The sequence below is a fragment of the Numida meleagris genome, chromosome 1 (assembly GCF_002078875.1).
Source record: "Numida meleagris isolate 19003 breed g44 Domestic line chromosome 1, NumMel1.0, whole genome shotgun sequence".
NCBI classification, from domain to species: domain Eukaryota; kingdom Metazoa; phylum Chordata; class Aves; order Galliformes; family Numididae; genus Numida; species Numida meleagris.
The window spans coordinates 14,352,182-14,377,761 of record NC_034409.1 but is presented as its reverse complement, the minus strand read 5'-3'; the positions used below and the strand labels follow the sequence as shown (position 1 = coordinate 14,377,761).

At 44.4% G+C, this 25,580-nt stretch overlaps 2 protein-coding genes and 1 long non-coding RNA gene across 6 annotated transcripts in view; 1 reads left to right on the top strand and 2 right to left on the bottom strand.

The window, feature by feature from the left end:
• Positions 338 to 15,168, bottom strand: HBP1 (HMG-box transcription factor 1). 4 transcript variants are annotated; one of them, XM_021384588.1, is made up of 11 exons: positions 15,064 to 15,168; positions 12,765 to 12,957; positions 11,449 to 11,683; positions 10,183 to 10,315; positions 9,316 to 9,427; positions 9,099 to 9,211; positions 8,605 to 8,761; positions 8,002 to 8,146; positions 5,365 to 5,694; positions 1,978 to 2,119; positions 338 to 553 (listed from the first exon to the last, which is right to left on the bottom strand). In XM_021384588.1, exons 1-11 carry the CDS (start codon positions 15,076 to 15,078, stop codon positions 536 to 538), a joined length of 1,593 nt encoding a protein of 530 aa, XP_021240263.1. In that variant the 5' UTR covers positions 15,079 to 15,168; the 3' UTR covers positions 338 to 535. The 4 variants fall into 4 exon arrangements, with proteins under 4 accessions (XP_021240263.1, XP_021240264.1, XP_021240266.1 ...); XM_021384589.1 differs by having other exon boundaries at positions 9,114 to 9,211; XM_021384591.1 differs by having other exon boundaries at positions 12,765 to 12,953; positions 15,064 to 15,142.
• LOC110392376 lies at positions 15,704 to 25,578 on the top strand. Its single transcript, XR_002434334.1, has 3 exons — positions 15,704 to 16,334; positions 20,272 to 20,543; positions 24,685 to 25,578. It is a non-coding gene; the product is annotated as an uncharacterized LOC110392376 (long non-coding RNA).
• Positions 21,856 to 25,580, bottom strand: part of PRKAR2B (protein kinase cAMP-dependent type II regulatory subunit beta) — a 94,496-nt gene continuing 90,771 nt past the window's right edge. Inside the window, exon 11 of the mRNA XM_021384585.1 lies at positions 21,856 to 24,110. Within this exon, the coding sequence (XP_021240260.1) occupies positions 23,977 to 24,110 (134 nt within the window). The 3' untranslated portion in view covers positions 21,856 to 23,976. The remainder of the gene's footprint in view (positions 24,111 to 25,580) is intronic.

Below are 25,580 nucleotides of genomic sequence, written 5' to 3'. Positions count from 1 at the left end.
ACCTACCACACGTCCTGGTAACTTGCTGGCATCTGGGCAGACTGGGAGGCTACTGGTAATACATTTTTGCCATTTCAGAAAAGCCCAGGTCCCAGAATCGTAATTAATAATATGGTTGTGCAATACATATAAATCAGCAATAAGAATCGATGTATATAAACAGCTGTTACGTATTTTAAAATTCCCCTTTTTGTACATTTTCTTTTAAAAATAAACATTTATACACATCTCCTTCGCCTCTTTCTGAAGTACTTTAGCACCACAGGATATCCATTTTCAAGCCTATATTACCTGATACATATATGAAGAAGTTTGGAAGAAAAATAAGGCAATTTGGTTTAAAATGTTGATAGTTTTAGCTTACTTAATGTTCTATTGTAAAAAGCAATCCGCACTCCTATTACATCGTTTCTGACTCGATGGTGCCAGTATTTTATGGTCACACAAATGCACAACAAATAGTTAGACCTCGATCTTGCATCTTCTTGCCATCAAGCAACAGCCATTTTGTCATCGCTGTCGGCAGAATCCCGGCTCAGTGCTGCTGTGAGCCCTAGGGACAGAAGAGAGAGAAACACGTCAGCAGTTACCAAGCAAAGGGGAAGCAGCTATTACCTTAATGGCAGCAAACACCTATTTGGAAGTACGTGTCATCACTGCTCAGTTATTCAGAAGAAAACCAAAGTCCAAAACAGATGATGATTTTATCCCCTGATCATCCAAAGACCACGAAAACTTCTTTGTCTCGGCTGGAGTTGACCATCGTTATTTGGAGCTGTGAACAAAATGCTTCGTTTGCTGAAACAACTGATCAAGTTGTCTCCTCCTGCTGCTGTTGTAACACCAAAGTAAGGCCCTACCACAAAGGGGAACACCCTGCTGTGGTGGGTTAAGAAAGCCATCCTTCTCCCTAAAGCCAACCCAAATATTCCTGTCCGTCACATATGCACGCACCTGCTGAGCTCCTTGAAGCTCAGTGGAGCACACGTGAAGTGAATGTGAGCTCTCAGGCCAAGGCCCACGACTCCTGCAGTGTAACAGTGGTATTAAGAAGTAGTTATTTTAACCAAAAGCCATATGACAGTTAACGAGGCTGCCACTGTTGGTTAAAATAGGATACAGTGCAATGTCTGGAAATGACAGTGAACGCAGCAACAGCTTGCTCCTGGCACCTGGATGTGGAGAAACCTCCTGCCACCAGGGGTTGAAGACTCCTCAGCAGAGAGTAAAGCAGCAATGTGGTTTTGGAGCATCAGTCTTACAACAACACCTGCACAGGCGCTTGAGAAAACAGGCTCACGTACACAGGAAAGGCAAGGCAATAACTGGAGATTATCAAACCCGCCAAGTCCACGATGCACGCGTTGCTCTCGCTCATGTGTCAGATGGCTGAATTACAGCACTGTGCGCCTCACAGGGCCCCTCCTTCCGCCCTACTGGCCTGCTGGGCCTTGCAGGTTAGCCTGAAAGCCCTCTTAATTTGATCGTCTTCTACACAGAGGGAAAAACTTTCCCTACACGGGAAGTATTACGCAGTGTATTTTACAATTAAAACATAACAATAAATGAAAGGAACTGAAGAAAAAAAATATTAGATTTGCTCCCTCAATGATTTCGTATGTACAGAGTAAAAACCACCAGAAAATGGTAAAGAAAAAGCTTTTACTGATGAACAGCAGAAGGATTCTGGGGAAGCTCTGGTTGTTTCGGGGAAAGGGACAGCCTTAACTTGGGTACAACCTCATGGGCTCGGTTACTTCAACCAGAAGCTCACGTGCCGCCCCACAAGCACGCTCACTTCCAGTTCCATTCACGGAACTCTCCTAGAACACAGACAGATGTGTGCTGTCTGCCTCCCGTGTCCCACAGGAAAGGAGGAGAGCAGAGCACATCCTGAACAGACAGAAAACACCGCTGCTACCATACAAGCACATCTAACTGCGTACTGAAAAAAAAAAACAGCTTGACAAAACTTACAGAATTTGTTCGTTTTCGTTTCCAACAATCAGGATTTAAACGTTTCTGTTCTTCTGCCAAGGCCTTGGCTTCTAGCGTGTACATCCGTCTCTCCTCATTCTTCATTTTCTTCCACCTGTCACCGAGTATCACACTTATGGCTCTGCAAGACACATTTCAGACTACAGTCAGGATGGGATTTTATCATTTTTTATTTTTTTTATATATCTCAGAAACATCATAAAAAAATGCACAGAAGCGATCTTTTTAACGTTTTTTCCCTATCACCTTCTCTCTTGTACCAGTTAAACAGCTGAGACATCTATGAGAGCTGAGCAGGGGTCAGCGAGCTCTAGAATTTCCAAGTGTGTGCATGTGGATACACAGCGACCGGCAGAAGCCAGCAAACAGGGATGCTAAACAATGCTGACAACTACCACCAAATGGTAACTCAGTTCCTTTGCTCTACTTTCCTACCATAAGCTTGCACGACAGATTTGCTGAAAATATGTTCCCTAATAATTAGGGCAACGATCTGAGCGTGACCTCTGCCAAACACAGGTCTGACTAACTGCAGCCCCCGCGTCTGGTTCGTGATCCGGGGAGCTTCCTCCACCTCCAGCCCCCAGCGGGGAGAACACGAGTGGGCTGAGCACACGGCTATGTTCTGTGTAACGCTCCTGCACAGGGAGGAACCATTTGTTCCAGCACAGCCATCGGTACGTCCAAGAGCTGAACGAGCTGTTTTTATGCTCCTTATAAGCTTGGTGACCTCTGGACAGTATTTCCCCACACTGTCGTGCCATATTGCTTAACTGCGCTCCCAAACGTTGGATCAATATTCTATTAAAATGTTAATGCCATCCTTTGGCCGAAGGCAGATCTCTGCACACAACCGCTGCCCTACCAACAATTATTAATCTACGGAATAGATACGGCGGTGGCTTCAGATGACGGGGATGAAAGCTGTACAACTAGTTCTAAGAAAAAGGTGCACACAACTAGAAATGCTCTGATTTTCCTTATTACAAAAGCTCCCCGTTGGGTGAAGCCATCTCCAGGCAGTGGGCCACGCGTCCAACCAGGGAGGAGCACCGCGCCTCAGAGCAAGGCGTGCTGAGAAAGCCATCGCATTTCCTAATAAAAACTCCAAAATCTTTGCTTTTCAAATGCAATAAATGAACGTACAAAGAAATGGTACCTCCAGACTTGAGCTGCATGGAGGCACTGAAAGCGAGGGCTCATCAGTACACTTAAAAAAGCTCAAGAAATCTATGGCACAGATGAGAGCTTCATTTCTCCGAGGAAATACGACACGTGAACCTCTGAGACTGAAAACAGACGCATACAGAGACATTTCCTGACATAAGAGACCTGATTCTCCCATCCAGAAACAAACACTGCAGAGCTGCCCCTACAGCCCTTTCATCCCAGCAGAACTTCACCGTGCGCCGTATGCTGCCTTTTGCCTCTTCCAGTGCTGGTGAGATGCCTGACAACATTACAGCAGCGTGCAAGCCCTTACATCGCAGTTCATTCAAAACAAATTGGGAAACAGAACTGGAGACAGCCTCAAGTTCACTCGGTAACGATGTTCAGCACTAACACCGCTAACAGGTCAGGGGATTTTCTTCACCTTTAGAATGTACGCTACCCAAAGGATTCATCTTTCTGAAGGCACCATTAAGTCCAGCTATGGCTACAGCAAGAGCACCTGCAGAAGCAATAAACGTGAGCCTGACAAGCAGGTCTCTGAAGTACTGCCCTCAGGTCTGTCTACAGCGCCATGTGCATGCTGGGCTTTGCGTGTCGGCAGCTCGCTATCTCTTCACTGTGTCCCAAGCCACTCTGTCTCTGAACAGACGGTTTAACTCCGAATATTTCAAGTTTTGTTCTTGCTCGTGAGCACAGACAACACAGAAAGGTTCTAACAAACACAGGAACTCCAGAGTATGGAAATGGGCACTGTGTGTAACCACAGTAAGATCTACTCAGTACTCTGAACACCAAACATACTTGCATTTTTAGAACACAATAGTTGCCTCTGAACAGCTACACTGAAGACAATCGCAGAACCCTTAAGCAACAGCAGCTGAATGCCTAGAAAGTCACTGAACTCTCACTGAATTTTATGGATGCCAAGAAAGCACATTCAGAAGGCACAGGGAGCAGTGCACTCTAGAGCTCATTTGTAACTCTCACCACTTTGCTTCAGCATGAGTGCGCTCACTGAAACATTCAAACTATTCTCACATTCATCCAGCTGCAACTCCAGCTCACTGAAGTCATTTAATCAGCACTTTTTAATTAAATAATCAGAAACTTTCCCAGCTGACTTTCTGTCAGCTTCTCACTCATAGCTGCAATGAATTTGAAGACAGCAGATCCGCTTCGCTGAAATGACTAGAAACACTGCAGACCGTCACTGCCAGGACACATGGGACTGTGTGGAATTTAAGGACGGGCTGTTTGTAAGGCAGGATTGTGTTTCTCAGCAGCAGCTTCAGCCTCCCCAACAGAACACTCTGAAATAGCCAAAGCCCTCTTAAAGCACTGTCTTCTTTAACTTCTGCCACGTTCTGTAGTAGAACTTCTATGTGAAACAAAATTGCTACAGTCATAGTTTTTCGTTTTATATACATTTTAAAAAGCTGACTTTAAGATGGGTGCATTTGTGTGCTTTTGTTTATATTTACATATGTACAGCTAGCACCAAGTATTCAGCGTGCTTCAATATATATATACATGCAATGGGCAGCTTTATAAGCATGAAAGAACAAGGCAAGATCCTTTCCCCCAAGCACACAGACGCACACAGCTCTTCTGGCACGTTCCAGCAGGTCGTTCTGTGCTTTTATGACAAGCAAAATGTGCCTATGTGCTGTCTGGATTAAGATCTTTCAGACATCCAATCAATCAGTACCTCATTATTTAATAAGATCTACAACTTAGAACAAATGGAAGTAACTTCACTGATGATACAGTATTATGTCAAGATAACTACGGCTATACAAGAACCACCAGAACTTCCCTGTTTCTCTAACAGCACCTGAGCAGAGAGCCTGGTACTTTTTTCTCCCCGAACATTTCCCTTCAGTGTAAACAAGGACTGCTGGCCATTTGTGATGCTGGCAGTGCGCGCGTACCCACCTCAGCTGCTGTACCCGAACGCTCTCTCAGCAGAAGGCAAGTCTGCCAAAAATGGCTTCTGTCAGATTTACACGGTACTGCAGATATTTAAAGCCTGCCCGTACATCTTGTGTTAGCATCTTTCAAAACTTGGTCTTTACATAACAAACAAACTTTTTATTTCAAGTACAAAATTCAGTCCGCTCTCCATTTAAAAGCGGAACACGGATACGCTGCTCGCTCACCAGTAATAAGCAAACGGTAATTGTATTCCGTTACCTGTTGTCTTTCCCTGGATACATCTGAGTATATTCAACTCTGTATTTTTTGGCAAAAAGCATGAAGGCATTCATTGGTCTTTTGCACTTGTTTGGAGAAGTGGCACTCACAGTACTTGCAGTCCCTGAGCCGTGGCTTTTGCCAGCTTTGCTGTACAAAGAAGGGGAGGAAAGATGCGACGATGCAGTGGATGCACAGTTTTTAGTACTGCATTCTGATCTCTCGGCATCTTGACTGCTCGATCCTCCGCACGACAGAGAAGCGCGACGCTGGCGAGCCATGCTGCTTAGCACGTACACTGCCGAGGAATCCAGCGGTGTAAAATCGTAACTGGAAGAAAAAGACGTATCACAAAATGATCAAGTATTTTATACGTACAATCCTGAGGCAGCTGTTCACTCTTCATCCCTGCTAGCTTCCTACTATCTGGTATCTTTTGTGTCAGTGCGTGCTTTCAGTCTGTGCCTGATGCAGACCTCAGTGTATAAAAAGGGTCTGGGAGGTGAACCACAGTTTCGTAACATCTGCTGCAAACCTCCAGCTGCCCAGCAGCACATCACACACCATCTTCAAACGTCACGTTCTTTTGAAATACTCTTCTTTCTTTCTGCATCTGTCCTGCCTGTAACGCAGAGCTGGTCAGAGCACGATAGCTACTGAAGTGACAACTGACCTGGAGAGGAGCAGTGTTGAGTTCCCTTGCCAAAACATGGAGGTAACGAATATGAAACCATTATATTAGAACAAGCAGCACTGTATACGCTCCTGTACAAATATCTGTTCTAAGTTGTTACACTGGAATTCTTTTACAGACAAACCTTTCACTGAGATTTAAAAAAACGTTTCAAGGCCCACGGTATTGCCATCGAGTTCAAAGCTGACACACGTCTGCCCTCTAGTGACAAAAATGTAAGAATTCCTCCCTGTTTCAAACATCTCAATAGCTTAGCAAGTTGCTGTCATACAACTGGGACCTGCAAACACTATAAAGCTACTTTACTTTTTGTTGACCAACAACTACAGTGAACTCCTGCCACTACAGAAGATGTGATAACGAAGTCTCCCCCAGGTGCAAGGGGGAACCAGAAGCTTTACCACGCAACATGAAGAAAACACACCAACAAAGGTGCTACTGAGCCCTAACTTCACAACTCTGAGCACCACTGTGCAGCATGTGACTGTAAGACTCCTTTCACCTGCTGCTCACTGTGGCTATACTTCAGTGATTTATGGCAAAACCAAAGCATTAGCGGACTTTTTTTTTTTTTTCCCCAAAACAGAATAGAACTAGTGGCACAGAAACGCTGCAAGTGACAGCTCAGCCCCTGCGCACAGGCAGCCCCTTCCTGGGGGATGGGGCCAAAGCAAGGGTGGAGACTGAAGGATTGTCTCCAAAACGCCCTGGAGGAGGAAAAAGCAACAAAGCCGGGTCAGTGCTCACAATCTCACAGGCCAGTTTACCAGGTGACACGAAAGGATCTCCCTGTTCTCCCAACAGTCCCGCAGTGCTCCTAATCTCACAGCCACAGAATTTTGGTTTTTGATGACTCTGTCCTGCTAACCACCGCTGCTGCTGCAAGCTCCCTTCTCAGAGACATTCTCTTCAGCCCAAAGAAACAGAGACAAGGAATGTGAAGCGTCCAGCCAGGCTTCGGCTAGGCTGCAGAATGAGCAACGAGCCACAGTTCTTCAGTAAGACTCAAATACAATGATTCTACCAGCTCTCTTCATATGCACTTCAGAATAGAGTCAGTAAGAATTAAAAAAAAACAGACAGCAAAAGAGTGAAGACAACCGAACCCACTCTCTATCCCCCATGGAAGATATACAAGAGCCCTTCAGACATGGACTACCAACAGCACTTGGAATTCCTTTTTTCAATTTTAAAAAATAGCAGTGAGCAACTGGGCTAAAATCAGATGCTAAAAAAGAGCCAACATCATAGGAAAAGATGGATTCATTCAAGTACATTTAGAAATCTCTAAAAAGCATGGAAAAATCTTGACGAGTAAAACTATTTCCTTAGGATAACTTATGGTGGATGGGACTTCTGAAGGTCACCTAGTCCAATCTCTGGCTCAAAGCAAGGCAAACCTCAAACTTATCTAACTTTGTTTGAAGTGAGATGTACTTGCTGCACTGGGAAAGAAACACAAAATGCAGAATTTACAAAAATAATAAGGACAAATTATGAAAGTACTGAGATCTTGTATTCTAAAGCCATAGCACGTGAATTAAGTGACTAGGAAACGACTCTGTTTCAGGTACACAGCTGCCTATGAAGCACACAGTAAGAGCTGGTTAACACTGCCGTGGGACAACTGTACCATGTTTTTTAAACCTAACTAGTTACATCTAAAGGATCTGTACAGATATATTCCTTACTGCTTTACCTGAGCTGTTTGGAACTATCAAAAGCAGAGTCTGAAAAGTTTTACTTTAGCCCAAGAAATTTACAGTTCAGCACAGCACAAAGCTACACAGCTTTCCTGATACTCACTTTCCCCTCTCAATTACCTTGCACAACAGTAAGTATTCTTTCTTTCTTCTGCGTAATGCTTACATTCTGGTGGACTTAAGTAAGGTGCCTACTCATTAAATACAAAAACCGCTGAGGCCACTTTATTCAAAAATTACCTTTTAAATGTATCAAAAACACCTGAATCATCAAAGTTAATGGCATCAGGGTGTCCAGGAGGTAGACACAGATCTCCAAGATGCATTTCACAGCATGGAATGCCATGCTGTACCACAGTCAAGCTTGGATAAAAAGATGACCAACCTGAAGTGGTAAAGAGTTAAATTAGACAAACGGCCAGACAAATCTCTCTAGTCTTAACTGGAGCAATCCTACACATCTAAATGCTATCATTTCATTAGTGTGGTCTGATGTAGTTTCTTTCATCCAAAAGAAAAATCAAGAAAACCTGGAAACTTTTATCATCAGAAGTTCAATATTTAACATGACAGAAGTCTCCCTATTTGCTGCTTCCCCTTCTCCCCCCAATTTACCCATTTTCCTGCATTCCACTCGTATACTTGAGCAAACTTCCTCAAGTTATATACGGTATTTCTATAGCTTTACAGTTTAAAGTTCTACTTTTCATTACACAGATACATACTGATTCTTCAACATTGCTTTTATCAGCTCCCTGAGTAACAAGAGACAGTAGTAAAATCTGCAACTACTTCCTAAGAGTATTTTAATATAAAACCAAGTATATCTATAGTACTTCATACCTTTATTTTTAACATAAAAAGGGTGATCAAGTCTGCACTCTACTGTGAGCAGGCCATCCTCCACTGTGCCAGGATCAAAAGTCAACTTCAGCACTGACTCACCAAAGGAAATGCTTTCCTCATGAGAAATGAGCTTCAAACCATCGGAGCCATAGCCCTGTAAATATGCAGACCATTCAGAATTTCCACAGAAGGAAAGCATACATGTTTGTAACACCACGAGTGTATACTTATCATCTTACAGTATATTACCAAATATCTACATTCTAAATGTCCTCTCCTGAAATTAAAAAAGTGATAAAACATTCGAAGCCTACCTAATGAACACAGCTCAGACACCTTATGGCAAGGCACTCAAACAGAACAGCGAGCAGCACTAGACAAGTTCAGTACTAACCCCTCTTCCCAGACAGTAAATACAGGCACACAGTAACACTGCTAAATAAATCCTGTGCTACAGCTATTGAAAGGAACGTGTCAGAACTAACAGCTACCTTGTAAGCACTCACTGAGGGATTTTCTTCTTTTCCACTGCTTTCAGATCTTGCAAATTCTTCAATGTCCTGCCATTCTTTATTGCGCCCTTTATGAAAGCACAAACGAGAACCTAAGAGATATTTTTAAGGAGAAAAAAAAAAAGAAAAAATATTACTGTCGTGTACAAAAGAAAAGAAAAAAGAAATCCTTACTCAGTGATACACGACATTTTACCTTTTAGAAAACAGTGCCAAACAGTTGAGGGCCAAGAATGGCACCATCCTAGATCATCATCGTCTGAAAGTGACGACATGCAGAAAATACCAGACTCCGATTCGCTATTCGTCTATTAAAAAAGGCAAAATGGCATCAATACATTAACATGCAAGATTCTTAGGCTGGTCCTATACATATTTAAGCATTCTCTAATTCACATCTGTGTCATAATTCTGCCTTAAAACACAAACAGGAACCTTAACTAGAGAACAAAGACTCAAGGAATGCAGTAGATGAGGAATTAAGTGTTTTCACAAACTTGATTTGAAATGTGCTTTCCTCAGTTTTTTTCTTTTTCATCCTCCAAAATTCATCTGTGCCCTTATGGGTCCTCCTAGGCTTACATACAAGCAGTTTATGAGCTATCACTCTTTAATCATCCACAGAAGCAGTAAAAACCATGTGTTGTTCTATGGAAAAACTACTGGAAAGCTGCAGGGCCAAGTCTGCACTTGATAAGAGCTGTGAGAGACACAGTGTTTTTAACAGACAAGTTTCAGACATGAATTAATACACAGGAAAGGGAGAAACAGGACTGCCTAAAAGGAGATGGGTCCATATTCCACTTCAACCTAGGAAATGAGTCAATACAATTGTCAGAAGCTTGATATAGAAGGAACAAGAGAAGCAGAGCTTTCTTGGAATGTGTTCTCTTTACAGAAATGTTGACTCTCGTGTAGCACAAGCCTACAGCACTTAGCAAAACGAATACTAACAGAAAATCCACCTTGAACTTAAAAGCTGATTTTTTTCAGCCAGCTTCTCTGTTCCAAAACTTTAACTCGTGCAGCTCTATTTAGTTTAGAAGTGTTTTGGACAACTCACCCTTTCGTGTCTGACCGGTGTTTCATCCAAATCACTCTTGGAGAAGTTGGGATCGTTCTTGGAGGAGCTCGGCGGAGGACGTGCATAGGAATGTAAACTTTTGCTTGTAGCTATTATGTGAACAGGAGATGATCTGCAATAGAAAGATGCATTTAAAGTATTTCAGATTAAGACAATGCAAGACCCAGCTACCTTTACTCTAAACTACTTTTATTTCACGATATTTCATACATGAAATTTTACCACAACTGTTATGCATACAAATATCCTGTCTGCGTTCAGATTTTGAATAAGCAAGGAACCTCTTCTGCACTTCTCTGAATTATTTAGAGCACTTCATTCGAAGGCAGTAGGTTCGCTGTCAGCGCTGCTATTTACAGCAGGTGACTTACTGTGTGTATAGTTGCATCTACGCTGCAATCTTGGGACAGAAGATACAGTCAACAGTTTTAAACTTCTGTATGAAATACTTACATTAGAAAATCCTTCTGTTTGCGTGAGCCAAATACCAAACATCCCCCACAGCAATACTCAGAACAGGATGAGTAAAGGGTGCAAGCTCAGGCAATGCTGCGTAGCTCCTATCTAGCACCCAGCTGACAGTACTACTTCCTCATCAGTTTCTCCTTGTCACAATGGAGAAGTCTGGACAAGTATCTTGAAATCAATACTCCATTCTTAGAGTACCTAAAGACACCTGCTCTGTCTTAATGATGAGATCCCAACCACATTACTGTTAGTAGTACTGCATTTAATTCTTATTCTAAGCCTAGAGTAAAGCTGTATGATTAAAGGTGAAGCCCAGAAAATTTTAAGATCCCACAATACTTCTCACAGCCTGACAGAACTTGCAGATAACACATCTGAAACAACATCAATAAATTGCATTAGATTTTCAATTAGCTCAAAACAATTAACTGAAATCAGTGCGCTACTAAATATTACTAATTACATCACACTAATAAGTACTAAGAGATTAACACGACACGTTCATCTGCTGCTTCACGAGGCAAATGCCAGAAGTTCTGTGGTCAGGGAACGTCTTTATAGTGTCCAACTTTGTTCGTGGCTGGCAGTTAAGAGATTTTTGCAGCAGACTCTGAAACAAGTCGTGTGCAATCACCTGCAAAAGGAGTTAAGGTACTACACAGAAAGATTAAAGAACAGATCTCCAGTTCAAAGTCAGAGGGTGGGAAGAGTGAAGGAAACGTTTCTGGAGACATAACATTACAAATCCGAGAGCCAGACTTTAAAAAATGTCAGTACCTGTTATAAAAAGAGCACTGCATCAGAGGGCTCTGAGGACTTGTGGCTATGTTTGCTAGTTCTGTCAGCCAGTTGACCCCATTCTCACAAGAATAAGCACTTTCTGTATTGCTGCTTGAGGTATGCTGGTTCCACGAAGGCCTTGAACATTCCTGATGTGAAACATCGGTGCCAAGCTGAAAAAGCGCAGATGGGGCAGAGTCTGTCTGCACAGCCTGTAGTTCAGGAAGATCATCTACAGACAAACACGCAAATTACCGTAATTACACCCACTGATAAATACTAGTTGACAATGAAACTTGCAATTAAAATTCAAAACCAAACCACAACAAAGTAACTAATCGTATTTTCTCATCTCATAATTACCAACATTTCACAAATCCGACTCATAATACTTGCAAAACGTCCACAGAAATCATTGCATCTCTAGTCTACCATACATTCAAACAAACATTTTAAGGAAAATGTCACGTAAGCTGGTTATTAAATCTTCTTACTACGCTGACTAGCTTACACAAAACTGTACTGCAAAATTCTGCAGATGTGGCAACAAACTTCACTAAAATACTAAGAGCTTCAGTAAAAGGCAACTGAACTATTCTGTCCTAGTGGCTATGTCACTGAAAATAATCAACCTCAGAGGCTGCACAGGGTACAATCTGTCATGTTTCCACCAGTGAACTGGAATCTAACAGCTCAGAAATCATTAAAGCTGGATATACAGCCTGGCAGGGGCGAATACCTATCAGTAACCTCCACATTACACATGCTATGTTGGGTAACTTCAGAGAGCCCAGCTTATTAACAACAGTCTGTGTCTCGTGTAACTAAGAATCGTTATTCTTAGTTAACTCTACCACTTCAATTAAATGCACTAATACTGCACGGATTGTATCAATTCTTTCTAATGTGGCAATATTTTAACACTTTAAGTTAAACGTTCCTCTACCTTGGAATATCTGTTAGGAGTTGACCTAAAGTAGAGCAACTTCCCTTTAGGAGGAGCTCTTGAGCTTTCTGTTTGTTATTCTTGAGCCAAAAAAAGCTCCTCTGGAGATCAGGAACAGAAACTCGTAACTCTAAGTTCAAAGAACACGATTAAGTCAACAAGCCAGTGTGTCAGAGCTGGAAATAGGTTACAGGGAAAAGTGGTTGTAAAGCAGGACTTTCAGATGCCACAATTCACTGCCACATTCCCTGCCCTAACTACATGAAGTCAGTCGTCTCATTCAGTCAGCTCTCAGTAACCTCACCATAGGAAAACAGCAACCAAACAAGCCTCAGAAGTGGCCTCCTCCAAAGGCCGTGTTGCTTACCAAGCTCCATATGCTCGTCACAGGACGCATACCCAGGAGAAGAGGGCAGGTTTTCATTACACTTCAGCAACTCCAGTGACTCATTCATCCCTGAAGTTCTCTTGTCCACTACCAACAGCAGCTTCTGAACTGCGTTAGGCATTTGATTCGTCTTCACTTCCCACACCATGTTAGGATGTTCCAAAGTATCTGACTTCAAAGAGACAGTGATTAAAAACTTGTATGCACATGAATCGTTTTAAGTGCTGCAGTGTCCAACAACTCCTCCTGAGGTAAGTTCTCATGCTTGTTTGCTCAGGGCTGGAACTTCCCCTGCAGCCCTGTGACCACGGTGCCCAGGAGTGGCCACAGCCAGTGCCAGCCTTTTCACCACCCTTCCCATCCCTGCTAGCTCCAGCCGTAGCCTCACGTGTCAATGCAGGCACTGTGCGTGGGCTGGAAGAGGAACCCAAAGCAGGCCCCCACCAGCAGCCTCTTGTGCAGTTTCATTTCCCCAGCTCTAGTGCTGCAGCCTTTACCCCCAAAGCAGCGCTCTTCATTAACTTCGACAGCCGGAGAGCTGTGATTTTTCTACACAACCACTGTTCCTAAAAGCTGAAAAACAAGGTTACCCAGTCTACGGCAATTTGGTCATCTACTGCTTTTGTTCAAATGATGATGAATTAAAGTTACCACAATACAATTACTTCCTAAGTGACACTGGAAAAGAAATAGTCCATCACAAAACAGCAAAAAATTGAGCTTAGAAAGAAAAAAAAAAACGCCAAGTCTACCACGTGCAAGACCGCTAAGTGCCCCACCACGCACCACTTTAAAGAAATACATCTAATAACAGCTAAAAGCTAATAATCTCACACGAAACAGTAAAGCCTACAGGTTCTCTCGGTGTGAGGCATAAGGGGCCACGTGATTACAACCATGAAAAAACACTTTGCTGTAACAAATGGTTGAAAATTGCCCGCACAGAGCCAACGTTAACAACGTTCTGCGTTTTTACTCATCCTGCGAACTCGGCTCCTTCGTTCCTCAGCCCTCAGAGGCCGCCCTCTTTGTGCAGCTCTGGGGGTGCCAGAAGCGCGCAGGGCAGCGCGGGCCCGACCCAGAGCTCAGCAGCTGACCGCGCTGCTGGCGCTCAGCGCAGCCGTGCCGAGGGCAGGTTGTGAGGGCGGGTTGCGAGCAGCAGCGCGATGGCTCTGCCCGGGAATCCCCCACCCCATCTGCTCTCACAGACGCGAGCACAGCGTACAGCAAGCTGCATCCCAAATTAAAAAAGGCAGCTGGGACTACTTGAGACATCAGGACAGAACCCGGAACAGCGTAATTCCGACTTTAAATAGGTGAAGGAGGAACCTAAGAGAAAGGAGCACGTGCAGCCCGAGGCGCTCTCAATGGTGTATCTCACTCCTCAGAAGCATCCCTAACGCAGCGCGCTCTGCTCTGGCCCATGAGGAACAGCGCCCTGGCAGACGGCAGCGCCCCGCCCCCAGCCCGGGACCGCGCACCCCCGTTTTCTTCGGAGGCCAAACGAATGTATTCACGAACTTGCGCTCTACGCTACGTCAGTTCCTCACGTTTCGAAGAGAAAAACAACAACAGAAGGCGACACGAGCGAGGAGCCGATTGGTCGCATCGCTTCGGGGCCGTGTTTGCGGCCGGTCCCCCACAGACAGGCGCAGCGGGCCCGGCAGCGCCGCCCCACCCCCCCGCCACCCTCCGCCCGCGCCCCGCACCGCTCCCCGAGCGCCGCGCCCGCGTCCCCCCGCCGTCACGTGACCCTCCTGGCCGCGGCCCTTGTTTATAAACTCCCCGCCGGCACCGCGCATGCGCGCAAGCCCCATTCATTCACAACTGCGTAACAGCTCGCCCCAGCCGGGGGGGGCACACCGCTCCCCCTCCCCCACCCTCGCCGTCGTCCCCCGCGCGCCCCTTTCCCTCAGCGGCCGCCGTGCGCGGGGTCGGGGCCGTTCCCGGTGGGGCGCAGCGATCCCGCTCTGACAGCCCGGGTCGGGAGGCCGGTTGAAAAGGAAAGCGGGGAACTCCGCAGCCCCTCACTTCCCTCCGCGTCCCGGCGCCGCCGCCGCCGAGTGCCCCGAGGGCGGCAGTAGCGCGGCGCCGCAGAGTGGTCCCGGCCCCGCGGGCGGACGGAGGGCAGTAACCAACGCGCCCCGCGCTGCCGCCGCCCCACAGCGGGGGCCCCGCGGCCGCCCCGCCGCCCCCCCGGCCCGGCAGCCACCGCCCGCTCCCCCCGCGGGGGCCCCGTGCCCCCCACAGCGGCAGCCCCAAACTTCGCGGCACTTACCGAACCCGTCGCCATTACCGAATTCCTCTCGGCTTCCCCCCCCCGCCTCGTCCCCCCTCGCGGTCCCGCCCCGCGCCTCCGGGGCTCGGTCGCAGAGTGGCCGAGGACGACGCTGCTCAAGCGGCTGCCGCTTCCTATTGGCCGCCCGGGCCGCCCGTCAGGAACGCGCCCGGAGGGCGGACGTGTTTTGACTCTCCCGCACAGCGGATTGCACCGCGTCGCACGTCAATCACGCTCAGACAGCGCCGCGATTGGCCGACGCCTCCTGCGGCGGGCGGAGGGGCATCCTGGGAGCTGTAGTCTACGCGGCCGCCATCTCCTGCCAACTCGGCCGCGATAAGACGACAGCCCCCAGGGTGCTCCGCGCGGCACTCGGCCGATAGTAAACAAGGGGTGCGGGTACACGTGGACCCTCGCCGCTGGGCGCCCGCAGCCGAGCCCGGCGCTACCCGGGCCGCGCAGGAGAAGCGGCCCAGCGCTGCGAGGAGCGGGGACCGGCCCGGCCGCCCCCGCTGGGCGAGGCCCCCAGAGCGCCATTGCCACCTCCGCCGGCCGCCCCCTCCCGGAGCCGGTGCCCGGGCCGGCGCTGAGTGCCTGCCCTTAGCGAGCCCCGCGCTGCCAGCGGGTGCGGCCCCGGCGGGAGGCGGCCGGCGCGGGCAGCGTGAGTCAGCGCGATTAGCGCGGCGCTCCGCCGCTCGGAAAGGCCCCGCGCTGCGCAGCGCCGCTCGGAAATAATCCGCGGTATTCTAAACAACTGAGGGAGAGTTTCAAAATTATGCAATTTGGGGACTTTCCAAGAAAACAGTTCGTTTCTTGCGCTGTTTCCCGCATCCTCCCCGTCTGGCGAGCCGCTCCTAAATGGCGCTGCAGCTCCCGTGGCAGTTCGGTAGTACTGACTTCGGGTATGCCCGCGGTTGGTTGGTAAGCAAAAAAAAAAAAAAAAAAATTTTTTTACACAATGTAAAGAGAAAGGAGTCCCTCACCGGCGGCCCCCGGGAGCTGTAGGTCCCGTGGAGCGCGCTGACGGCGGCCGCCAAAGGGAACGCTGCGCTTATGGTCACCAGAGAAGCGTTATGCAATGGAAAAAAAATCACACGCTGAAATGGTCGTTGGCCGTCAACGCACAGAGCGCAGATTCCCGCACAGCTCGAGGCTCGGCCTCTCCGGGAAGCAATCCTGGCAGCCGTACCGCTCCGCCCTGTAGGCGCTGAACAGACGTCGCTCCGAAAACACAGTGCCTCCTGCGGGGCGGGCTGGGAGGATCGCGTTATGTAAGTACGCTCTAGCTGAGCTGACAGAAGGAGACCCGACCCCAGGGTATTTAACTAAAAAATCCTCTGCGCTTAACTGCATAGCAGAAGAACCCCTTGCAGGTCATTCTCCCACTTTGAAAACGCAATGATTTGAACCAATGGAGCTTTGGCAGAAGACCTTTGGATACACAGATGTCTCCACTCCACAGACAGGCTACAAAGCTTGTGCACTGCCACTTGCAAAGCAGAAGTCCCGCTTACTCTTCAGCAATCCTTGCCTACCCCAGTGGGAAAGGAGTGCACACACAGGCCAGATTGAGTGGCTACAGAAGATACAAAATCTTTTTAGTCTTTTTAGTTTGTCTGCCTCAGGGCTAATACCTTGTTGTGGAGCATGTTTCCACCCCGCTAAATGCTTTTTCTACACAAAATGAAAAGTGTTTTCTCAGTCTAGTTGTAAAATACATTTGCTGTGAGGGTTCACAGTTTTTTGTAGAAAAACTTGTGCATAAATGCCACCCACAAAGCCCAGTCCTCCCATATCCACTGGCCCAGATACGAGAGAGAAGTAAATACCACTGCTGAATTGGAGCCTCAGTATCACACCACCTTACAGAGAGCACAACAATCGAAATCCTACTTAGGGTCTGGATTAGGGCTTCATAAATATGAGTGTCTGAATTGTTTACAAGATTCTAAAAGCAGAAACATAGCAGCTTTCTTATTTTCAAATCTACCTTTTCTTCTTTGCTTGTGAAAAGTTTAGTCAGAGAAAATGAGTAAGAGGACAGATATTCCATGCAGTAGATGGCAGCAAAACACATAGAACTTTATCAAAGATGACCTACTAGCCCCCCCACCCGGTTGAAGTCAAATATTCTCTAACTTTCAGGTGATGATGTCAATCCCATGCTCCTTGCTAGGCTGTAATTAAATCATTGCTCCATGCACACACCCTGCCTCACCTTACACCATGCTCCAAATGAATGGGTGCTCAGGGAGTGAATCAATACTGTGCAACACCGATGTTGTTGTAGCTTTGCTGATTCAGTTGCTTTTGCTGTTTTAAGAGGGACAGACGATAGATAACGTGGGGGATTGTGAAGTCTTAATTGGGAATTCTCATCACCTTATATAAGGATAGCTACCAAGAAGCACAAATAACCAGGAATGACTCCAAGCAAATAGAAAATAAAGATACCGATAAATTTACATTTACCATCACCATCTTACCTAGTTACTTCTGAAAATTCCCAGCCTCAAAGTTGTGAAAGCAAAAGGTAGATTAAAAAAAAAAGATTAGTCAAAGTCATACTAGTAAAATAATACTACATCTTGAATTTATGCCTATCTCTACTTCTAATTTCTCATCAAAAGCTGATGTTCTAACTTGCTTTTTATGAGACAACTGTTGTTGCTGACACTCTGAAATACAACCTATCATCACTTTAATTCTGCTATACAGATGCTTTCACATCCACATGTACGTAATGAGGTTCAACAAGGCCAAATGCAAGGTGTGGCACTTGGGCCAGGGCAATCCCAGGTATTTTTACAAACTGGGGGAAGATCTCATTGAGAACAGCCCTGCAGAGAGGGACTTGGGGGTCCTGGTGGACGAGAAGCTGGACACGAGCCAGCAGTGTGTGCTGGCAGCCCGGAAGGCCAACTATGTTCTGGGCTGCATTAAAAGAGGAGTGGCCAGCAGGGAGAGGGAGGTCATTGTCCCCCTCTACTCGGCTCTTGTGAGGCCCCATCTGGAGTACTGCGTCCAGGCCTGGGGCCCCCAGTGCAAGAAAGACACAGAGCTCTTGGAGCAGGTCCAGAGGAGGGCTGCTAAGATGATCAGAGGGCTGGAGCACCTCTCCTGTGAAGAAAGATTGAGGGAACTGGGCTTGTTTAGCTTGGAGAAGAGAAGGTTCTGGGGAGACTTCATTGTGGCTTTCCAATACTTGAAGGAAGCGTATAAACAGGAAGGGGTACGACTGTTTACAAGGGTGGATAGCGATAGGACAAGGGAGACTGGTTTTAAACTGAGACAGGAGAGATTTAGGTTAGATGTTAGGAGGAAGTTTTTCACACAGAGGGTGGTGATGCACTGGAACAGGTTGCCCAAGGAGGTTGTGGATGCCCCGTCCCTGGAGGCATTCAAGGCCAGGCTGGATGTGGCTCTGGGCAGCCTGGTCTAGTGGTTGACAACCCTGCACTCAGCAGGGGAGTTGAGACTCGATGATCTTTGAGATCCTTTTCAACCCAGGCCATTCTGTGATTCTATCTTTCCATCCTTAGTAGTTAACAAGTGACTCCACATAGTTCAGATAACCCTGCGTACCAGAGCTGCCACCTTTACCCAGCTGGCAGCCTGTCCTGCAGGCGTTCTGCCAAACCCTCGCACATCAGTCTTCTTTCACTGTGACTTCTGTATCTTCTACAGCTGTTCCTGCCCTGTCCCTCTTCTCATTCTCTCTAGAAATGTATTTTGTCATTACAGCACAGATTCCAGTTTTAGCTACACTGTTATCACCTACTAAGACAAAGCAAGACAAAAAAAGTGACAATGGTTTCAGGAACAAAGATCTAATAGATAAGAAACAATCCTGAAGAAAGGGAAATAAGAAAACCTATGCAAGCCCAAGGCTTGTAGAAAAACAAATCAAGAACAGACTACAGATGATCTGCAGGTTCTGTGTAAACTGTAGTGCCAGGGAGTGTTCAGCGGCACTGGAATACAGTCATCTGTAATGTACTTTCTTTTTAGAATAGTCCTGGTGTAGTTTTTGTGAGGGCCAATCACAAATAATTCTCAGACATGGTTTGGGAGCTAGCATGGACTGTTCTCAGTTGGCCATCTGCATATGGCCACCACATACAGAAAGCTACAGCTTATAAATGAGCCTGCAGAAATTCTATAGAGTGGTGGGAGCGCTGACCATTTCATGCCTCAGTAACAGCAAACAGTGTCAGGCACATGCTTCCTGCCATGGATGTAATGGTACAGATTCAGCTAAAAGAGAGAATGAGAACTGAAAGGACAGTGAAGATGAGGTTGCTTAAGAAACACACCATGCGACTCCACAAGGACAGAGCAAGGAGGAGGAGAGTAAGGTACAGCTTGGTGAAAGCTGCATTGCCTTTTCCAAATATGACATTTATCAAAATGGAGTTTCCAGCATCTTCAAAGATGTGGGCAGCAGATCTCAGGGGGTCTCATGATCATGAAGGAATTACTCCTCCACACAGCACAACCTGCACACACAGCATGATCTCCTCCCAAAACGTCACAGCTGCTCAGATGAAATAATTCAATACTTTGAAAGAAGAAAGGACAAAGCATTCATACCATGCCACAAAGCTATTTTAGTCTGTCCTAATTTCATTTACCTCAATAAGAAGTGATTGAGTCAGCACATCCTGTCAGAATGCCCTAGTATGTATTGGAGTATGTAGTGGAGTTCTTCACACTGCTTTGACAGGGCTACGTTTCCTTTATATAACAGTTTGGCCTTTTCCCTATATGGCATATACAGTTCTAAGGAGGAAACACAGCCAATGGCAGCACCATTGCTGCTCTCTAGCTCTGCTAGATTTGCCACTGTAGAAGGGACAGGAATGGGGACAAGGAAGAGAGTCACTGCCCAGTCAGCAGGGCACTGCATCCCAGCAGGGACCCAAAAGCCACTCCATCACAGAATTTGTGTTGGAAGGGACTTAAAGCCCACTCAGTTTCAACCCTGCGCCACAGGCAAGGTTGCCACCCACAGATAACGCTGCCCAGGGCCCCAACCCACCCGGCCTTGGTCAGTCAGTCACTGTGTCCAGCAGGGACCCAACAGCCACTGCAGTTCTGCCATTGCCTCTTTGCCTGGCTGTCAGAATAAAGGTCATTTAGAGAGAGATGGGTGAAGGAAGAGACAATGTAGAAAATGTAACTTTTTTTTTTTTTAATCCTTTCAAGGTTATTCAGCTCACTTTGGTCCACCAAGTGGAGTGCCCAGCCTGTAAATACCAGTCAAAATAGAGATGAAGAATTTAGAAACAGTACTGGTATCTATCTGAAGGAAATTCAACTCTCATTGGATGTGGATACAATCCTAAATTTTGTAAGACAGGCAAAACCACTGATGCCAACATACTCAACATACAAAGAAGCGATCATCACTTGGTGGGAGTGAGACCTCACGGTGCTGGTGGGGTGTCACGTTGGTGCTGTGCATCAGTCGGCGGGTGGTGAGTAATTGCATTGCAGCTAGATGTATTGTTATCATTGCATTTTTGTTTCCGTTTTCTTCTGCCCTGGTAAATAGTTTTTATATAAATAGATGCATTCTATTTTGTTTCCAGTTCTCTCCTTCATCCCATCTGGGGAGCAGTCAGCACACAGCCACATGGTGCTGAGCTGCTGCCAGGTTAACCCACAATGAAGCTGCAGATGGTTCCATAATGCATTTCATAGCTTTGACCCAAGAACTCTTGACTTCTGGATCTCACACAGAAAGTGCAGTGACTTCACAAGTCCTTATCTCAGATAATCTCCTGAAGCACAAACAAATGACATTTCAGAAACAGTGCCACCAGCACGAGGACCAAGGAGGCTTGGTTTCCCCAGGGTCTGTGTCTCGTGGTTGACTGGGGGCTGTGGTTGAATGTCTTTTCCCATGGTTCAGACATCTGTCAACACTCAGTGCCATGCACATTCTCTTGTGCTTGGTAATGTCTGAGGTTGTGATTGCTCTTCTCCTATAGAAGTTGTCTTGGTTTTCCTTACCCAGTAGGGCACATTTTCAAGAAACTAATTGGAGCATTTATTTTGTTAGCTTTCCTCTGTAGAATGCAGCCATTTGCCAAATTTATTTAAATCACCTGCAGGACTACAAATTGCTGGTGAGGCTGGGGATCTGGGAGAGGAACAGAATGTAGGTGCTGAGCCGATGCCTCAGTCCCACTCCTTTAGCAACCTGACTACAAAGATAACATCCTCAGTATTGGGAGTGTCAAGTAATCTAAATATGAACATAGATACCTTCACATAAGGTAAATATGACATTGTTCAAAACTATTAGAACTATCTACCTTTTTCTTTTTAAAATGCCCCAATAATTGAAAGTTGGTGACTTGCTATGAAGATGTGCCACATCTCTAACACTAAGACTGGCAAGTCTGAAGCATACACATGACTAGATCCAGGAGAAATCCCAATGCTGACTGATGAAAGATGTACAGATTTATACCAAACTTACGAAGTGACCATTTATTACTGTTGGTAATTCACCAACAAAGAAAATTCCAGAAATCATCCAGTTCCCAGGAGCAACACAAAGAAACTTCCTCAGTAGGAAGCCGTAATTTGGGACCTAGAAAATCTTAGTGTCTGATTGTCTGAAATTTGTCACTCCCCACTACCACAGCATCTTCCCAGCTATAAACGAAAGCAAATCACCCACTCCAAAGCAGCTATGACAAACACCACATCAACATGTTATCTACAATAAGTAACCAGAGTATCTGCATAACTTAATTTACGAAAATCAACATGAAAGTGTTAAGAATTATGAATGTTTTAATAAATGAATATAAATAGTTCACTTGCAACTTTATAATAATGAAATTAAAACACAGCAATATCAATAAACATATATTTATATATATAAAAGTGTTGTTTATTGTAAGGAAACTTTAAATATAACCAACAATATTGAAAATATTGTGACTGGCATTTACGGCCTCGATCGTAGTTTACTGCCATACAAGTAATTTCTAGCATTTCTCTTAATCACATTAAGCTAGCGCAGAATTTAGGTAGCTTTTAGAGATTAAGCATACAGAATGACAGGAGTGTAGATTTCAGTTACCTGATATCTCCTTCTAGTATAACAAGCTTCTCTTTTTTCCATAAATCAAAAGTATAAAGGCAAGTTATCATATGTGCAATTATTCATACCAGGTTTGTAGGTTAAAAAAAATGACACTTGTAAATTTTGCTCAGAATGGGGCTTGTTAGTAATTCGACTTATAATTTATACCATACTATATGGCATAAATTATATAATTGTATTATATAATCATAATTTCATATGCAAGTGTGATTATATAAATTGTCAGAAAGTATCACTAACTATAGGTTAATAATTACATCAATGTACGTAAATATATGGCATTAGAAAAGTCATTATCTAAGAAGGAAAGATATTATCATTCAGGTATTCAAAACAGGGCACAAAGCAGCCTTCCTACAATTCTTGTAGTGCTGTTTTGGCAGAACTACTGCCTGTTGCCATTCTGTGCACTAGCTTGCTATGTAAATCAACAGATAGGTCGGTAAGCAGTATTAAAATCGGGCTGTGCCTGAAATTTCCAGGCACAGACCTTCGTAAGCAACAAGCCCTGTGCTCCTAATTAAGATGATAGTCTCTCTCCTCAGTCTCAGAAGGTATCCCATGCTATTAGAGCTAAAAAGGTATTTTATGATGACCTACATTTTTTGAAAGCAGGACATGTTAGCTTTAACAGCAGCATTATTTCCAGAATTGTACAAAGCTTTTGAACTATTGATCTTTAAAATTCAATATATTTTTGCACTCGCTGATAAGGATTTTTTCAAGAACAAGCTTAGTTTAGCATGGCTCTCAATATCAGTCACTTCGTTAATTGGATCTGGTCTTTGATAGCTAAGATTAGACTGCAAGAAGAGAGAGATACAGAGATCCTTTGAATTGAAACAGGTTGAAGATTTAACAGATAAAAAAAGGCGAGATCTAAAAAAACTAACTAGAGAACAAGCATAGAGAAGACAAAATGCATAAATATAAAAGAGGGAGAAGTAAAACGATATAGGTTATGTATGATTAGGCAGAACATGACAACAACCTATGCCTTTGCTTTTAAAGCATTGAGGTTAATTTGTCAGCCGTTCTCTAGACTATACAGAATACACATAACTAATAAAAAATGCAGTTTATTGCAAAAATATACAAGTCCTCTGAATTGCATAAGATATTACAATGTCGTGCTGAAACATGACATATTAAACAAAGAGGACTTCCAGACAAATTACAAAATGTTAAAAATCAGATTTGGGTCATGAGCGTTACACAAAATGCATTGTCATGCTTTGTCTTACAATTAGTCTTGTGATTCACTACACTTGTGATAAATGCAACATAAAATCATGACAATTGTAGTAGTCAGAAAGTAATATCTACTGTATATCTTCTGTATTAATACATATAAACACTTCATGTGCACTAATACTTTCAACATATCACATTCAAACTAACAGTCTTCCCAGAAAAACTGTAATCATTTTGAAGGACAGAAGATGGTTTAACAAGTTCATCGCATGTGGGTTTTTTGAAATCTACTCTTTAAAGAAATGTTGTATTAAAGGACTTGATTTCTAAAGGTGCTGTGCTCCCACAGGTCTTCTTCATTTCAGATGGAACCATGAGAGCTCAGCACTTTAAAAAATCAAGTCCACAAGTCACTGAATTTCTATTTTGTTTACTAGTACTTCCACTGTAATAAGTCCAAAAAAATACCCCAAAACCCGCTCCTAAAATCACAGAAAATGCTTGGCATCTATAGGAAGAGAGACAATTTCTCAGTGGACTAACCACTACTGTGCTATGTTCTCATAACTGATCTTGTTGCTCCAATGTTTAGTTCATGCACTGGTGTCGGCAATGTCCATGTTTGTTCCAAACAGAGCAACTAGCTGCTCTTCATAGTTTGCAATGTTTCTTTTCAGAATTTCCATACAAGGTCCCAAAAGCCTTTCAAATGCCTGCACGTCCATAACTAAGATAAAAGGAAAGAGAAAGAGAAAGAATGTAATGTGTTCGTCAGCGGCAGGCACCAATCTTAGTGTTTATGACATTCCAAAGGAAAATTTTAAATGGTAACTGGAAAGATCCTACTGAGGTACACGCTCTGTTTACACAGAAGAGAACCACTTACCATAGCTGAAAAAAGATTTACCAATACATTGCTGTCATGAAACTTCATAAACAAACTTAGGACTTGCTAGCTTTCTTACTTATAACATATTTTAAAAGTAAGATTTATGTGATGCAAGAGCTCCGTGAGAACTCTGGAAGGGCCTGGATTCCTCCACAGAATGCAGTGTTAAGATCCTTGAGATTTCAAATAAAACACATCCTTTCTTGATGTTTTTGGCTGTATCTGGGGTCTAGCTTGGCATATTTTCTTGCTGTTTTTACCTGTTTCCACTCACAGTGGAAATGAATAGATATTTACTTCCCAGCGAACATACAAAAAGTTGGAAAAAGTAATCAATGTCATGTCAATGTGCTCTATCCAGCCAGCATGTTTCCTTTCACTGATATCCTGACGTTATCCACTGTTTTTCTAGCCAACAGGACAGGGAGGAAACTTCACACTTCAGTCAGCTTTCAGCCTGCAGCCTCCTGGCTCCTGAGAAAAGTTCAGATCTCTGCTATTCAGAAGTGCCAGAGATGAATCACCAGTATAGGGTGAAGACAGTCTTCCTCCCTACTGCCTCTCATTATCTCCTTTCTACAGTTTTTACTTTTTGTTGCCTGTTCATCTGTGTGAGTTTAGAGATACGGATTTAAAAAAATCCGGATTAAAAAAAATTTTTAAAAAAATAATAGTTTAATAAATAAGAAATAAACATCTTGGTTACATGGTAATCAAGCCATCCTTCAAGGAAGCCAAATCCATCTTTACAGTTTTCCCATAACTAGATGTGGATATGTAGAAGCTGAACATTATGACCATGAAAGGGAATGGGTCAGAAGAGGTTGTGTATAAGCAAACTACGCTGTGACAGAATGATTAAATTAGCAGCTGGCGAAGACAAAGAATTTGTTAAAGCTTAAGTCGTGGTGATAAAATGGGACAGAAGTCTTACCACAAAGTTATTTTATGGGTGATAGTCAGTATAATGGGAAAAGAAATTCTTTAGCTAGCTGCAGTGTTGGACAGATTTTTCTGATAGCTATAGAAGGTTTGCAGCAATATTACCTGCACTATCTTGAAGCAATTTTATTTCCATGTAATCACAGAAAAGTCAGAGAGTTTGCGTTCAATACCAGTTAATAATTATAAACCATTTTTGCATGTAAATAAATTAAATAGGAATACATAGTAAAAGGTGATGTGCTTAAAAAACCTTATTTGGGTAAATGTAATTAAATCTTATATTCTGGAGAAAGACAGAGTCCACAGTTAAAACAATCCAATAGATTATATCATTTTATATTAGATATAAAATATTATTGAACA

Excerpts from the sequence above, each read along its gene's own strand:
- HBP1 (XM_021384588.1), bottom strand. Across the intron at positions 10,316-11,448 it reads CAGTGCTCTTTTTATAACAG|ATCATCTCCTGTTCACATAA; the intron begins GTACTGACATTT and ends TTTCTATTGCAG. Across the intron at positions 2,120-5,364 it reads TATCCAGGGAAAGACAACAG|AGCCATAAGTGTGATACTCG; the intron begins GTAACGGAATAC and ends TGTGTCTTGCAG.